We start from the raw sequence: 16,396 nt of genomic DNA, 5'->3' as shown, positions 1-16,396 counted from the left end.
GAACAATGAGGCAAAATGTTATATCCTAATTAGTTTATATTTTAATTATTTTGAGCACTAAAAAGCAATACTGTAATACTACCTGGCAGCTTGCGCCTACCTAACTCGTGTTTCATTTAATTAGATGCATTTAACGGTCCCTGCTAAAATTAAACTAATTAATATAAAGTCTAAGTATGGTTATAAAATATTTTTTTAATACAACACCTTCTGCAATGTTTTGCTCAAGGGAATATTTAGGGTTTATTAATTCAAATCATTTTAATATTTTGTATCCATGCAGGAGAGTTCTTTTCCATACATTTCAAACTGAAGAAAGTTTATTGACGCGTCCTCTGAAATCGCAAATACATATACAACTTTTAAAACGCCTAGCAGCAGTACTCTATATTAAAAAAATATCTATGCTACATTACAGAAAACATCTGTGATTTGTGATTACGCTTACAGTCAGTAATGTATTTCACAGATAAGTCAAATATTTCCCTTCAACATTACCGGATCGCGGTATAATGAACGCACCGCCTTTTGAGCTGTTCTGTGGTTTATAATGTAGAATACCTTCTTTTTATTCATTGCCCAATACGTACCAGAAGGCAACAAGTTATTTTGAGGAATCTATAAACTTGTCTCTTGATTGTACAGGCTAAAAATGTGTACTGTATGTACAACCAATGTCATACGCGTGCATATACTGTATACAGTAGTACCATTTCCGCTATTTTATTGGAATTTCATGTTATAAAACAATTCTCACGCTTTCTTCCATTTTCTGCTTCACTTACGTCCGAAGACCTGATTTGCAAGCGGCTCTTTCTTTAAATTCTTAATATAAAACCCCTCAGCTGGTTGCCTCGGGGGTTGTGTCTAGGGTGGGCTGCAGCCTGCATCGGAGGCTGTGATGAATCGGTACCCCAAGGCAGGCCTTCTCCGCTGGGTAATAAAGTACCAGCAAAGCAGAGACAATAAGAATTTGTCACAGTTTTTTTTTTGCGACCCGCTGCCCCTTTGCATGTGAGATTTTTAGAGGAGTTTAGGAAGAACCAGAACACCATTTACCATATGTTTTCCCAAAAATAGCAATAAAGACGCGTTCGATGGAAAAACATTTCTCTTTGTTTTTGAGCAGCAGAATGGTTGTAGTGATCGGAGATGACTTGTTTCTACAAGTAAGCTGTGATGTGAGAACGTCGTCCGAAAGTGGTTACTTGATCACGTAATGAATGACTCCATAGGTTAGTTAAATTGTATTCTGATATTTTGCTTTACTCGAAATTCTCGCCACAACCACATTCCTAATAGTTCTCAAAGGCTCATCCGCTCACGCCTTCAGGTTTCGTTATTATTTATTATTATTTGCTCGCACATTGCACCTGCAGTATAGCTTTGTATTTGTTGTAATGCGCCATAATAACGGGGAAATTGTTCATTTCACATTCAGTAAAATGGAAAATGTTGGCTACTGTTCACAATAAATCTCAAGAACGGTTCAATATATCAACATTCGATTCTAACATGCCTTGCCTGGGCAAATAATAGATTTCGACATGCTATATTTAATATAACATAGTGTTCACTATTATTATTATTATTATTATTATTATTATTATTATTATTATTATTATTATTATTATTATTATTATTGCTGTTGTTGCTGTCATTGTTACAAAACGATAATGCATCCTTAGGGTAACCGGAAAGAAGGATATTTAATAAAATATGTTTAAGGAAAAACGCTTACAAATTATTGTTATAAACGCCTGCTGACCACGAATTTAATTAATTCGTAAACAATCTACATGCTTCAAGAGAAAGTTTAGGTTCCACTTAAGTGTTTTTTTTTATTTTTAAGAATAGCTGCTTTTTTAGAACTTCAATATACAGTACGTTACATATTTGCGATTAAATAATAAAGACCGATGAAATAAACAGTATTTTTGCTCATTTGTCTTCAATTGTCAAATAATTTACATCAAAACTCAATTTGTAGATGGTATGGTATATTTTTCGAGCAATAGCCGATTTTGTACATTTTAATTGATGTTGTTTAGTATAAAAATTTATCGACGACAGAACTTTAATGATGTAGCCTTTAATTCAATAAATTACTAAAAGACAGAAATCGCTGTCTTTCTCGCCTTCTGCTAAGTCTGATATAATGTCCCTCACTCTGACATTCCATTATTAAGCTGATGAGCCTGTTGGTACTGACAATTTTCATGCACAAGCCCTCAGTCTGTTGTTGTTTCTGCTGTAATTAGGTTGAATTCAGCCCAGATAGAATTACATTATTCTGCATTTCAAGCTACAGTCCTTGACTTTCCAAATCCCCCGGGATAACCTGGCGCCTCCTGCCTCGATCAGACGGCTTGAAAGTGGACAAACTACTCGGAAAACGCTGAGCAGCACACTCGCCGGGCAGGAGACGGTGTCATCTGGGTTCAGGAATGGGCGCATAAAACACGGATTAACGGAATTTGTCGATCTAAACTGGAGAACAACATCATCGACACCTGCTCCTCAGGAATAAGGCGCTTTTTTTTGTTTTCACACTTTTTTTTTTTACCCAAGCTCCCTAGATAGTGTGTAGGCCTAAACCTAAATATCAGATCGTTCGAAATCATTCCATTTATACGCCAAGTACTCCGGCTGGGCAAAAATAATAATGACGTCGCTAGTAGAAGTAGTGGCGGTGGTATTTTTAGTAGGCCCAATGTTAGCAAGTCCACCAGGCTCTGGTGGGTAAGATTCCACATTGAACCCCTCTTCATAAAGAGTTTGACAACCTTAACCGTAGTTTCTTCACTCACTCAGGACTACAGACATACCTATTATTGTAAAGGGCCAATTAAGATGAGCTATTGTCTTCATATACATGCATGTATAAATATAAATTACATTAGATCTCTACAGACAGAAGACAAGATTTAGTAAATTATTTGGCGGCACAAAATTAACTTTTGTTTGAAAAACATACTAGAGGGGAAGGCAAAAGAAAATATCGAATTTCCTTTTATGTAAAATCCACTCTGAAATCATCATTTATTTTCTTTAATTTGTTTTTGTCAATCAAATTTGATGAATACTTCAATTCCACATGGGTTTACTATTGCTAGTCAATATATATATATTCAAACACAGTTCATTTAGAAGAAGTCGCAAACTGGTGCCAGTCTTTAATTCAGACGTACTACATCTTTGGAAAAAATGCTTTATCTTTTCATTGATGATAAGATTGGACAAATATGAAGCTGGTAACTCTGAGATAAATTACAGAAACTACCCTGAAATGAGAAATGAACTGACTTTTCATTTCCTTTTGTCTTCAGAGTCCACCAGGAGCATTTTTCTTTCTTTCATCAGCGGGCTTGCTCTGCAATCAGCCATACGTGATGTCACTGCCTTTTAAATTGTTATTTAATGCTCTTGCTTGACAAGTCTTAAATGCTCTACTAAACGTAAAAAAAAGCATTTAGAGCCAAAGGTGCATAATATATGGATTTTACATCAACGTTATTAGATAGCATTACAGTGAATCAGAAGTGGAAGATAGAAATGGCATTTAGTGTTAAATGAATACCACGGATGAGTCAGCGCTTCACTGTTCTAGTTCTAAGTGAATAAATAATGTAAAGAAGAAAACACTTTCTGCCAGTAATCTACAGAGGGAAACAAATGTTACATTCTGGCTGAGTTATGTTCATAATGTTTCCATAAAAAGCTTTTTCTATACAAATTACAGATAAAAAGGACAAAATGTCTAAGAATTAGGAGGCAACGGTACTTTAGCAGAATCTTGTACTGTGAAAAAAAAATACCTTATTCTACTCATTTTTGGGTGTTACTGTAGTTCTGCACAGGTATGTACTGCATCCGCAAATCAAAATTTGTGCTACTCCTAATCAACATGATAATAAAAGCCAAAAACTTTCTTTCCCTGTACTAAATCAATACTATGTACAGCAGCCCAGCAAAGCTGCACTGGAGAGCTGTGTGTTGCATGGGCTGTCTGTGAGTCTGTTCCATAACACCTACGGAGCTGAACGCTCATGACGCTGCAGTTTGCCGACCATGACAAAATCCACAGACGATGACAAGATGGATCAGTATGATTATTTACACAGATGTATATATTCCTTTAGATTTCTTTGCAGACCTCACCTGTTCCTACATTTGTATATGTTTTAATATAAAACACCATCTCCGAGCCACTGGTCTATTATATACGGAGCGTGCGTGTGCTTCTTAATTTGGAATTGCGACTTTCATAATTTCACCAGACAGTGTCACACCTGGCGTGAATCATGTCACAGCAAGTGTTGCCTTGTCATATGAGGACATCTATCATGTCAGTAGTGCGCTGGCTATTATTACAGCAGAATATTATGGTCCCTGAGGGTGATTTAGCAACTGGTGATTATATTGGCCGATGCCAGAGGCAGAGGAGGACTGAGTCGTTTCGTGAATGCCACTAAATCCATCCCAGAGGACAATGCTCTAGTTTTTCGGCACAAATGAATCATCCATTATTTAAGTATTTTATTAAATTTTCATTTAATAATTTTGCGCGGCGCACATTATTTGTTTACTGCGCAAAGGCATCGGAAACAAGCTCTTTGACTGGCCAGGTAATGTCTCAAGTCAGAATAAGACATCCAGGCCAACGCCCAGCTCCGCCGCCTGGCTCGGTTTGACATTGTTCTCGCACGCTGAGAGTCTCTTTCTGTTCTGGCCAAATGCAGAAATTGTGGCCTACAGACAGCACTGCAGTCAGCATAACTATCAGACCCGACAACATTAAGTAATGTAATTCATTTTTGTCCAGTGATGTTTATAAGCCCTGCCTCGCTGAAAACAAAAACATTTGAGATTTTTTTTCTAGTGCAAAGTGACTAATTTCAGCAAAGACATTAATACAAAGTATTCACAACGTATGTGTACTGTATATGGTCAGGCATATTATATTCTTAAATTATTACCTTCAATACCACAATGATACCTAAATCAATACTGTTATCTATTTGTTTTCAATGTTTTCTTATTAAATATTGCTTTAATAATGGAAGGAAGACCTGTTCATACATTAGTTAGTAATAACAGAAAGGAGATTTAGAAACAAGAACACTAAGGAGTGAATTTTCCCACCTGCTTTAGGTTCCTTCAGATTTTTGCAGGAATGTTTGATTACGACATCATTCTCGTATTGAAATAATTTAAAACAAAACAAAAACCTTGGAGACAAATATGACCAAATTGCAATGATGGGAAAAGAAGAGAAACATGACCTGCAAAATGAATTGTATTGTGTATTTCATAGTCTCTAATTATCAATGAGCATGCACTAATGCCATAGTTAATTTGATGAATAAAATGAGAATTTCTTTTAAAGGTATAACCTAATAAAAGCATTTGTGTTTTATTTCACATTAAAATATATTGTTATATATACTTATAGTATTTTATATATAAAATAATATATATTATTAGTAGTAATAATATTTATGCAGTTTCTTTTTCTATGTTTTTCACAGTGAAGAGTCAGACTACATTTAAACAGTTTGCAAATGTTGTTAATACTGGAAATTGAATGTATTTAATTTTGACCATATTCTGTATAATGTCTCTTAACACTGTTTTCTAGGTCATCAGAGCCTAAATCTAATAAACATTCATTGACTGAGGTGTTGTTTTCTGTTCAATATGTTTATGTATGTATCTTTGTTTTGGGCACTTCTAGTCTTATTCATGGTGTCTATTCTTTAGTCCAGTCTAGACTCTCTATCTCCATTTTATAGTAAAGTTGATTTACATGTCATTGTTGGAAGAAGTGTGGCTATTCTATGAGTACTTTTACTGTAAGAATCCAGGTGTATAGTATAGCAGTGCAGCATAGCAGAGCACATGTGTCCTGTACTGTATCAGTGGGAAAGTTCTTGAATAATCTGTTTTTAATTCCAGGCTCTAGGTGGGGTTAGATTATTCATTTGAAAGAATCCAGTATACCCAGTGTATGCAACAAACCCGTTGTAGTGTAAGTTAAGATTAAAACATAAAATTTAAAACAAATACCCGCCTTGTTTGGTTCTGATTGTCCCATTCAGACACATGAATTTTCACCCTGTGATGAAACCCTAACAGTGTGCTGAATTGAACGAAGATCAAAATGTTCCACATAAACACACTGCAGCAGGTCATCTTGTCCTATGTCCTGTGCCATTTTATTTGTCTCACATAAGAATGTGCAACTCTTACTCTTCTTCTTCTTTGAAAAGCTGTGGTGCTGTTTAATCTGAGAAATTGCAACATTCAGAATAATATAATAATATTATATCCAACTTTTCTCTTTTATTTTCAGATGATTGAGTAAAATTTGAAAAGAGAGATTAAAGGAAAGTGGAAAAAGCCAGCTAAACAGAAACATTATATTTATAGATACAAATTTCACTTTTTGTTACCAATATGTCTGACGAAAGCTACACTGTTTTAATCTTATATCCTTAAATGTGTTTCTTACAGATTTGGAATTTCTGAAAATAGAATTGCCTCGAAGTGTTACTAACATCCTCATTTTTAACTTGCTGCCAATTAATTATTTCATTCATTCAATCTGAAAAAGGCCTGTGCCTCACACATCTCAAAAAAAGCCCATCTCAATTTGGTTTTATGCAGAACATAAAAGAAAATCCACTCTCCTCTCACCATTTCTGACATGTTGCATAAACAGAATTCATCTGGATTCAAGCTACAACTGCGTATGGGCAAGCACATTTTTATCGTCCTGTGACGCACAACATTAGGCAGAAATTTTAATAATGCTCTGTACCAAGTAGTTCACTCCATTATTTCATTACGGTTTTGACACTCTTTTGTTTGCTAAGCCTGTTTTTTTTTTAATCCTCTTTAGTTGTAAAGGCCCCTTCATTGAAATTCTAATCTCTAATTAACCGTATCATTGGCTTTGTGCTGTTTACACACTGAACACTGAGAACAGTAATTAAATTTCCTCCTCTCAACTGCCACCAGCCTGCTGTCAGCCCACCACCATGTGTGCAGCCTCAGCAGCTAGGCCTGGGGGCATCGTCTGAGTGGGACCTTCTGCCAGCAATTTCATATGACTAAACAGGCAGGTAGGAGATCATCTGCATCCGAATGATGTGAAGGAAAGTGCTGTAATCAGAAAGCTGGGAGCTGTGTTGTTGGGAGATCAGCAGTCCTCTGGGATGGGACGAGGGAATGCGAGGCACACTGTAATATAACACAGATTTTCTTCAGTCTTTATTGTACTTCAAAAACTGGAGATACGGTGGCCTTTCTGAGTAAAAAGGAATTGTTTTTTTCCCCACTTAGCATGTAAGATATTCAAAAAGGAAGATCTTATAGACAGATTAAGTTTGAACATATTACTGTCTCTCTCGACTGTACCCTATGCTGCATTATGACATGTCTAGAAAACACGAATCACTTAATATAAACTGTAAATCATCTACAGTATTAAAAGCATTAAGGAAACAAATTTAACTAAGATACTGTACTTTGATGGACTTATCCTTTTGAATTTAAATACATGCTACTTTTGTACATGTGGGATTTACATTTGTTCTCATTTTTTCATCTACAGTATATCATGTTTTTTTGTTAACATGTCTTTAAAAGATTGAGTCATTTTACAGTTTTTGTATTGAGTAGGCTACACCATGACCTGTTTCATCAAAACAAAGATCACTTAGGAAAAACTCAAATGTTTAAATTGTTTTCGAAGTGGAAATGCTAAATTTATGAACTTGTATGATGACTTTTGTTATGGATTGAAAAGTATTTTGTTTGTTAAGTAGACTATGCTTAGGGAACACATTTTTAAAATATCTTGATATGCAGAGTTTATTGTATGTGTGTGTATATTGTACACAATATTGTTCAAACATTTCAGAACACTAAACATTTTTACAATTAGGAAGAGTTAATCATTGTTATTAATAACAAGCAGACATTGATTAAAAAGCAACAACAATTTACATTATTGTGATAGTGTTTGCAATGACTTAAAGACCTTTCTAAAGATTGTCCTTGTTTCTATCTGTGCTGAAACATTTCTTGGGGTGCCTGTAGATTTAGATTGATTTGGACAGATTATGAAAGATAATGAAAAATGTTGTCCATTTGGTAAATACGTCTGCATTGTTATGGCAATGTGTTATGGATCACTGTAATGCAGAAAAGTAAACTCTTTGCAGAGGATATGCTCATTTTTAATTAATTCTTTATTCAGGGACATCCATAGGACCTACGGTTATTCATATTTCACTGTTGGATTTACGTAGTGGCAGTTCTGCTATAAGGCTCCCAGTAAGAAGTGAGATCATTGCAGTTTAAGTAAAAGCTAGCCCATTTTAAATTATCTGTAAACCATTATGGAGTGACAATATTTAGAAATAGTCTGTATGCTCTTGATTTCTTCCAGTTTAAGATTAATGTCTGACTACCGTTGCAGTTTAAAAGTATAAAACTGCAGTTTTATAACATTCAAGGTGACCTTCCAAACATATACCATCAGAGGTCATCTTCACCTTAATTTTACTGCTCAGTCTGTGCAATCAAGCCTCAGAGATTGATCATCAAGAAAAACACCAAGTTCTGGTTTTAATGGATTACTAAACAATAATCTGGTTTGTAGTGTCTATCTCTCCCTGTTTCATTTTCAATGAAAATTTCTTTATATTCGTTATCTGCAAGGTAGTGATGATGTACTGTACATTAAGATATTGTTTTTCCATTCAGATGTTGTTGAGCCAAGCGGTAGAGTTTTAGAAACACAAAAGAAGCTGTTCCTTATTAATTTGTTTACCAAGTAACTGCTGTCAAAACCCCTTCTCTAACAGATATCTTTTTTAAGATATCATAAGATAAATTACCTATCTGGGTTTCAAGAGATGTTTGTAAAGGTGTCATGACACCAAACTCTACCTTATTAATCATTGAGCTCAATCATTGACATGAATGTCTTAATAAAAAAAGATTGGAGCTGAAATTGAAATTGCACAGTTAAATGTCTTTGGAACATGTAAGTAAGTCACAAAACAGAATTTTTCATTTACATTAATTTATATGTATATAAATATAGATACACTTAAATCCTTAGTGAGTCCTGGATGAAAGACAAAGCCCTTAGGCTGTAGTGTGGGTTGGAATGATTAATTGCTGTTAAAAGAGAGAATCAACAGTCAGTTTCTATTGAAATATTGCTCTGTCTTTTGGAGCATGTATCACAGAAAGTATGTGGACCTGCTCAGTCCCAAAATCTGTATTTGGACTGTATGACTTATTGTGTAGCATGATAAGGTTTATCTTTTAAATCTCAATCTATTTTAAGTCACAATCTCATAGTTGAGATTTATGGATAGAAATTGTTGTTATAAATTGCCTTAACAGAGCTGAATGTAATCAAAGTGCTGAGATTTGCTTGGATTATTTTATTTTGTTTCCCCCTGAATTTAGGGCATTTATTGTTTGCTAATTATGCCTGGAAGTGCTTTTCATATATCAAATGTTGAAGGACAAAGGTGCAAAAAGAAACTGGACATAACCAAACCAAGTTTTTTTGTTGTTTTCCTGGGGAGTGTTAATGATAGTTTTTAGGGCTTTGTTGTTTTAGCACAGCAATTTAAAACACTACACCTAGGCAGGGATACCACAGGATGCACAATAATGCTTGTTTAATAACAGAAAAATCAGGTTTATTTGCTGTTTTTGCATTTGGATATACACTGTGGCTGAATGAATACACCAAGTAATCAATTGCTCATGCTAACATCCTAAAATAATCTAGTTTCTTCAAAACTATAACACATTCTCATTGCTTCAACACAACTTTCAATTCTGATGCACTCCCTTTTCAAAGCTCTACACACAACTCTCAATGCACTAGCACAGTTCTCATTGTGACCACACCTGTCTCATTTGTACTGTATAAACATGCGAGTCACCAATCAAAATTAGATGAGCGAATGCACAAAAACATACCTCACCTGTGGAAACACAATTAACTAAAATTATACACCCGGTTCTCCTTTTTCTCTCAAATATAAAAATGCCACACAATGGCTCAGGGAAATACAAAAATGGAAGAACAAAGAGCACAGAGGGGTAGAGGCAGCGGACGATACATTTCAAATGAAATAAGAGCGACTCTGGTCGACGGTGTTATCAACCATGGCTTGAGTGTGTGAGAAGCTGGGCAACCAGTGAAGCCATATTTGTGTCGTTGCACCGTGGCTGGAATCATGAGGACATTTGGAACTGAGAACAGGTACAATATAAAGCTGTACAATATTTGGCTTTCCTACGTCCGGAAGACACAGTGTGCACAAATTCTCCTTTGCAGAATTCAGAGAAGACCATCTAATGGTGGGAGAAATCGCCTCTTCAATCAAGAACAAAGAAGCTGAAATCGTGTTGGTAAATAATGGCATCAGGCTTAGAGAAATCCAAGCACGCATCACAGAGGACAAAGGTATATTCCATAACATAAGGAATGTTGCCATATCCACTATTGATCGTGTGCTGAGAAGACACAGGGTGAGCATGAAGCAAATATATCGAGTTCCATTTGAGAGGAACTCTGATCGTGTGAAAGAGATGCGCTACGCGTGTGTACGAGTGAGTATATCATTTTACAATACTGTACATATTCACTATGCTGTGGTCACTGTTCTTACATGCTCACGTCTTCATCCAGAGAATACTTGAGCTTGACGCAAATGCTGACCCAGTCGAATATGTCTATGTTGACGAGACTGGATTCAATGTGGGCAAAAGGCGTCGCGGAGGAAGGAACATCATAGGACACAGAGCAACAGTTGAGGTCTCTGGCCAAGGGGGTGGGGGGGAACGTAACCATGTGTGCTGCTATCAGGGATCAAGGGGTCATCCATCGCCATGTCACAGTTGGCCCGTACAACACAGCACTTCTTCTGGAATTCCTCACTGCGCTGTATGATCTTTTATTCCCACCCCCAGTGAGACAGCATAGGACCACGGACCACACTACCTGTGCTGTAGTGTGGGATAATGTCAGCTTCCACCGTGCAGGGGCCATTCAAGAATGGTTCGACACCCACCCACTTATACAGATGATCTTCCTTCCACACTACTCCCTATTCCTCAATCCAGTTGAAGAATGTTTTTTCCAGTTGGCGATGGAAGGTATATGATCGGAACCTGAACCATCCAGTGACTCTTCTTGAGGCAGTGCATGCAGCCTGTGATGACCTCACTTGAGAGGCTTGTCAAGGATGGATCCCTCTCTCTAGGCGCTACTTTCCTCGCTGTTTTGCGATGTTGATGAGAATTTGTGGCCAAATATTTTGTCTGACCTCTGTTTTCTGTTGTTCTGCATTTTGATTTTGTTTCCTTTGTTAGGATTATACAGCGTTTGAGAAATGTATTTTTTGGGGTTGTTTTGGACTGGTGATCAAACTCTGCGATTCTGTGATTTTGAAATGTAAATAATTAAGAAATTAATGCTTCACCAATCTGTCCCATTTATGTCACAAAGTAAAAGAAGAACATAAGAAAGGTTACAGCTGAGAGGAGGCCATTTTGACCATCCAGCCTGTTTGACAGTTATTAGGTGTTTTGGTTAGTAGCCACAGATCCCGTGAAGGAAGCTTGGTTCAACATCATGTCTGAGTCACTTTTCTGAGCCCCACAACCCTCTTGTGTAAAGACGCACGTCCTGTCCTGACTGGAGGATCGCTTCCAGCTGTGTCCTGAAAGAAACCAAGGTATCGGCTGGGCAGCTTGTTCCTGACTGTTACCACCCTTTGTGTAAAGAGGTGATCATTAGAATGGATAAGAACTGTTGCAAAAGGGAGACAAGCACTCAGCCCATCGGGCTGATTCGGCTGCAGGTAGCCACATGACCAGAAAATCTGTTTGATCCAAGGATCAGATAGATTTAGAAATGCATCTAAAATAAATATGACCAAGTTCATATGAGGGAATTTTTAAAAATTACTTTGCCATACATTTTTTAGGTAAAACGTGGTTCTACTGTGGACACACAGCTCCATTTGAAATGTTGGGAAGCTCAGGAGTTAAGCAGTTAGTGAAAATGAAAAGCACTAAATAAGCAAAGCTCCCATTAGCAAAGATATAATTATGGGGGGAAAGAGAGTTAAGGAAATGGATTACAGAATGACAGATATTTTGCAGTATGTTGTTAGTTGGAATTAACTGTCTTGTGCTAAAGCTCAAAGTCGAAGTTGCCCTAGCTGTTTTGTTTCTGACAGCAGGAGTATTGGGTGTGTGTGCGCATTGGTGCGTCTGTGTCTGCGTGTGTGTGTGCATGTGTGTGTGTGTACATGTGTGTGTGTGCATTCGTGTACATGTGTGTGCGTGTGTGTGTGCATATGTGTGTGTGCAAGTGTGTGTGTATGCGCGTCTGTGTGCATGCGTGTGTGTGTACGTGTGTGTGCACGTGTGTGTGTGTACATGTGTGTGTGTGCATTCGTGTACGTGTGTGTGCACGTGTGTGTGCGTGTGTGTGTGCATGTGTGTGTGCTCGTGTGTGTGAGTGTGTATGTGTATGCGCATCTGTGTCCATGCGTGTGTGTGTACTTGTGTGTACGTGTGTGTGCACGTGTGTGTGCGTGTGTGTGTGCATATGTGTGTGTGCAAGTGTGTGTGTGGTGAACATTAATGGTGTGAGGGGGCTTGAGGCAGCAGCAAGCGAAGGGAACTAGAGTGATAGTGGGCGGAACATAGCGCGATGACGGACAGCCCCACTGCCTCAGGACACATCATTATTGCAGAAAGTAGCTCCCATCTCTTTCAGTGTCTCTGCTCTGCACAATCTCACATCAGAGGAGGCGTCATGAGGGGATTACGGGGAAAAAATAGAGCACCAACTTAATAATTGATTGGCTTTTCCAAAGCTTCCCCAGCCCCTTTGAGTGAGAAGACAACAGAGGAGATGGACGGGAGAGTAATTAGGAAATTGCCCCACGCGGCAGGCTTACACTCAGGTTAAAATGCTGCCTTCATACACAGAACACTGTTCTACTCGAACTGTATTCTGCAGGTTGAAAAATAATGGGATTGAGTTTTTAGATAGTCCTGCAGAGTAAGAAGCAGGAGGTAGTGGAGCAGAATATGTACTGTTTGTTGAGAGCTTTTTATCAGGCCTTGCCTAGAATAATAGACCAGAGGCCCAAACTGTCACATAATAAAGTCTCCATTTCACAAAACTTTCACCTTTTAACCCCCCTACAAGTAAGAAGTAAAAAGCCACAATCTCTTTGTGTTCTCTGATTCCCTTTAAAGGCTGAGAAACAGTTAGTGCCTGAAAATAAAATAACCCGTCTCCTCAAAGCAGTATTCACCATGCCCAGGTAGGGCCTATTGTGTTGTTGTATCATGTAGTAAGAACAACATAGCACAAACAGCACATATTACTCTCCATTCAGCGTAACTACACTATCAGATTTTATTAAAAAGAGTATTTTCAAAAATGCCAATCTCAGTATACTATAAAAATTCTAGTAACATTTAATTTGCTTTAGGTGTTTATCTTTCTCAACCCATTCAGGCCAGTAGTTTATTTCCTATAGAGTGGTAAGGTAGACCACTCTTATTATAAAGCAAAAGTAACAATTTTTGAAGAATGATGTTAAACAAGAGGAGAAAAGGATATTCTTAGTCTTAGTCTTAGTCTTAGTCTTATTTCACACAAAGGTGTGAAAAATGTGGAAAAACAATTAACAGAATTGCTTGATCTGGCTTTACTACAAGGTTTTAATGCATAAGTGGTTTACATTTTCCACTTTTATTATTTCTATCCTATAAAATCCTTTTTAAGTGGAGATCTTATTTCAGTTTTTGGAAAAGGATGTACATATCAGCGCAACTGAACTGCAATTAAAGTGGAACAGAAATACTTATGTCCATTTATTTTTTGCCTCTTTTACAATTTGTATAAGTAACACGGGGGATGATTCAATGATATCTTTCATTAACCACTTTAATTGGAAATATTGTCTGTACACATCTTTTAACACATTTTTATTGCTATGTTTTTCTGCTAGAGCTGTTAAATATTCAGCCACAGCTATAGTTAACAGAATGAATTCAGTTTAGCCTTGTGATTAACAAGTACTGTCCTAAACAATGACTGAAAGGCAAAGCACATAGTGGCAGTATAAGTGACTTATAGTATAAGACCGGATTGAAAGAAAAGAAAAGTGAGTAAATTTAGATTTATGGTACAAAAGTGGAATACATTTCTTTGTTGTTTTGTGGCTACTGAGTCCTCTATAAACCAGGAAAGAACGGCAGATGGAATTCAATTCTCCATGACAGAATTTCAAATGTTTCAAAATATAGTTTCCTCTTCTTGCCAAAGATATACTGAGCTCCTGAAAAGAACATTATTTTTGTATTAAAACGAACCACTGACTGTGCTTTAAATGTGTGTCACCATGTTGTGGTTTAAAAAAGCATGGAAGAATATGAATTAAAGAGATGAATAGCTGAGGGCGAGCAGGCTGGTGTGATATTATTGCTGTAATAACATTTGCGATTAGTAATATCTATCTCAAAGGTGCACTACACAGCAGAATGATGGATGAAAATGCATTGAAGCTCTTATGGCTGCTTCAAGTAAAATATCTAAAAAGGTTTCTGATATCTGGCATCATTCTGAACAGTGAAAGGACATCTGCTGTTTTATAATATTAATCAAGTCAATAGGCCTTTTAATAAAACTTTAGGGCAGGAGAAATAGGAAATAAACACAATTTCTTGTCAGGAAGCAGAATGCATTACCGGTTTATTCACTTCATATTGTGAACTGCTGTAGTTTTGTTCAGTCACATGCAATCTGTTTTGCATATTATTTCAAATATCTGCTATCGAGGCAGGTAATTATATTTTCCCTGTTTGCAGAACAATCTCCACAATATTAATCTTAATGAAAGGATGTTATAAACAATCATGGATCATACCTTTGGCATTCATCTTTTTACTGTGTGAGATTTGCACAGATAAGAATATTCTTCTTTTCAAAGGCTTCAAGTCATATTTATGTATTCAGGGTTCAAATACTACATTTAAGTCATTCAGCTTATCCTGACAGATAACTGGCCAGCTAGTTTTTACCATTTACCATCTTTTAGGAAAAACTGAGTAGAAGGTGAAGGAATAATACAGTAAGTGCATTGAAGTGGTTTTATGAGTTTGTAAAGATTATGTTAGAAAATTAGCATTTCCATTGTATTTTCAGTGCCCGACATTCTTATAATACAATTTATCTATGTCAAATATGAAATAATTCAAGATATTGTAAGAATATTCCTGTTGCAAGTTGTTATAAGTAGGTGCATTAAACCATTATACACAATGATACAATTCAAAATTTTAGAACTTGTTTTAATTAATTTAAATGCTAATTTTTCCCAGATGAAATATTAATAATAAAATTAATCCTAATTTATATTTTAATGCATCCATAGAGTGCTTTGCATCCCGAAACATTTTTCATATAGGTGACCCCCCTTGATCCACCACTGAGGTGCAAGCCCCACCTGGTATTTGCACACAGCCCCACTACACAGGCGATCAAGTGGAGAAGAGGCCAGGCTGTGCAAATCTAAAGAGGAATTCAGCCAGGACACCTGAGTTAAAACCCTTACTCCAATAATAATAATAATAATAGCTTACACTTATATAGCGCTTTTCTGGACACTTCACTCAAAGCGCTTTACAGGTAATGGGGATCCCCTCCACCACCACCAATGTGCAGCATCCACAGGGCCATGAAATAATTAGTGATAAAGTCTCTATAACTTGGCAGTGGTTGGAAAATCTATGTCCAGAAGGAAGAGCACCACCTACTGATCTATCATCACCACTTACTGCAGGAAACTAGCTCTCAGGACCGACACTGACCAGACCCAGTCTTTCTTACGTTCTGAGCTCTCGCAAGACCAAGTCACAGGATGGTCATACACCCGTGAACCTCAAAAGATACGTGTTCGCTTTGATTTGTTTCCGTTTTCAATGAAGGAACTAAATTACAAAGATACTACAGGAGAATAAAGAAAGCTGAGCAGAAACATTTTCCTGTCTTCTGGTCTTCAAAACACTTTTCTCCAGCTGCACCTCATGGGTGCGCATGTTCTTGGCCCAGAGAGAGAGAATGTGGGATAATGTCTCACAGGCTAAAAGCAGCACCGCTCAGCAAGTGTCGCTTCAGACAGTATCAATACTTTCCATCATGCCAACTGCAAGAGCACATCTAAAACTGTCGTGACCTGAGACTGTGGACATTCCAGTTCTAAGACACCACCAGTATAACGCAACAGGACATTTGAGTGCTGTGAATTACTAGCACCACGGCCCT

General features: G+C 37.1%; 1 protein-coding gene across 3 annotated transcripts in view; it reads left to right on the top strand.

The window, feature by feature from the left end:
* LOC148678993 (uncharacterized) overlaps nt 1-16,396 on the top strand; it is a 44,841-nt gene that overhangs the window by 2,714 nt on the left and 25,731 nt on the right. The window contains exons 2-3 of one of the 3 annotated variants that reach the window (XM_088638233.1): nt 7,024-7,127; nt 10,379-10,507. In XM_088638233.1, coding sequence (XP_088494359.1) covers nt 7,112-7,127; nt 10,379-10,507 — 145 coding nt within the window. In that variant the 5' untranslated portion in view covers nt 7,024-7,111. Of the gene's footprint in view, nt 1-7,023; nt 7,128-10,378; nt 10,654-16,396 lie in introns of all 3 variants that reach the window. The other 2 variants (XM_088638232.1, XR_015939955.1) reach the window with 2 other exon arrangements.

The sequence above is a fragment of the Lepisosteus platostomus genome, chromosome 1 (genome assembly GCF_059453375.1).
Source record: "Lepisosteus platostomus isolate fLepPlt1 chromosome 1, fLepPlt1.hap1, whole genome shotgun sequence".
Lineage (NCBI taxonomy): Eukaryota > Metazoa > Chordata > Actinopteri > Semionotiformes > Lepisosteidae > Lepisosteus > Lepisosteus platostomus.
Note: the sequence above shows the minus strand (reverse complement) of the source record. Positions and strands in the feature narration are given on the sequence as shown.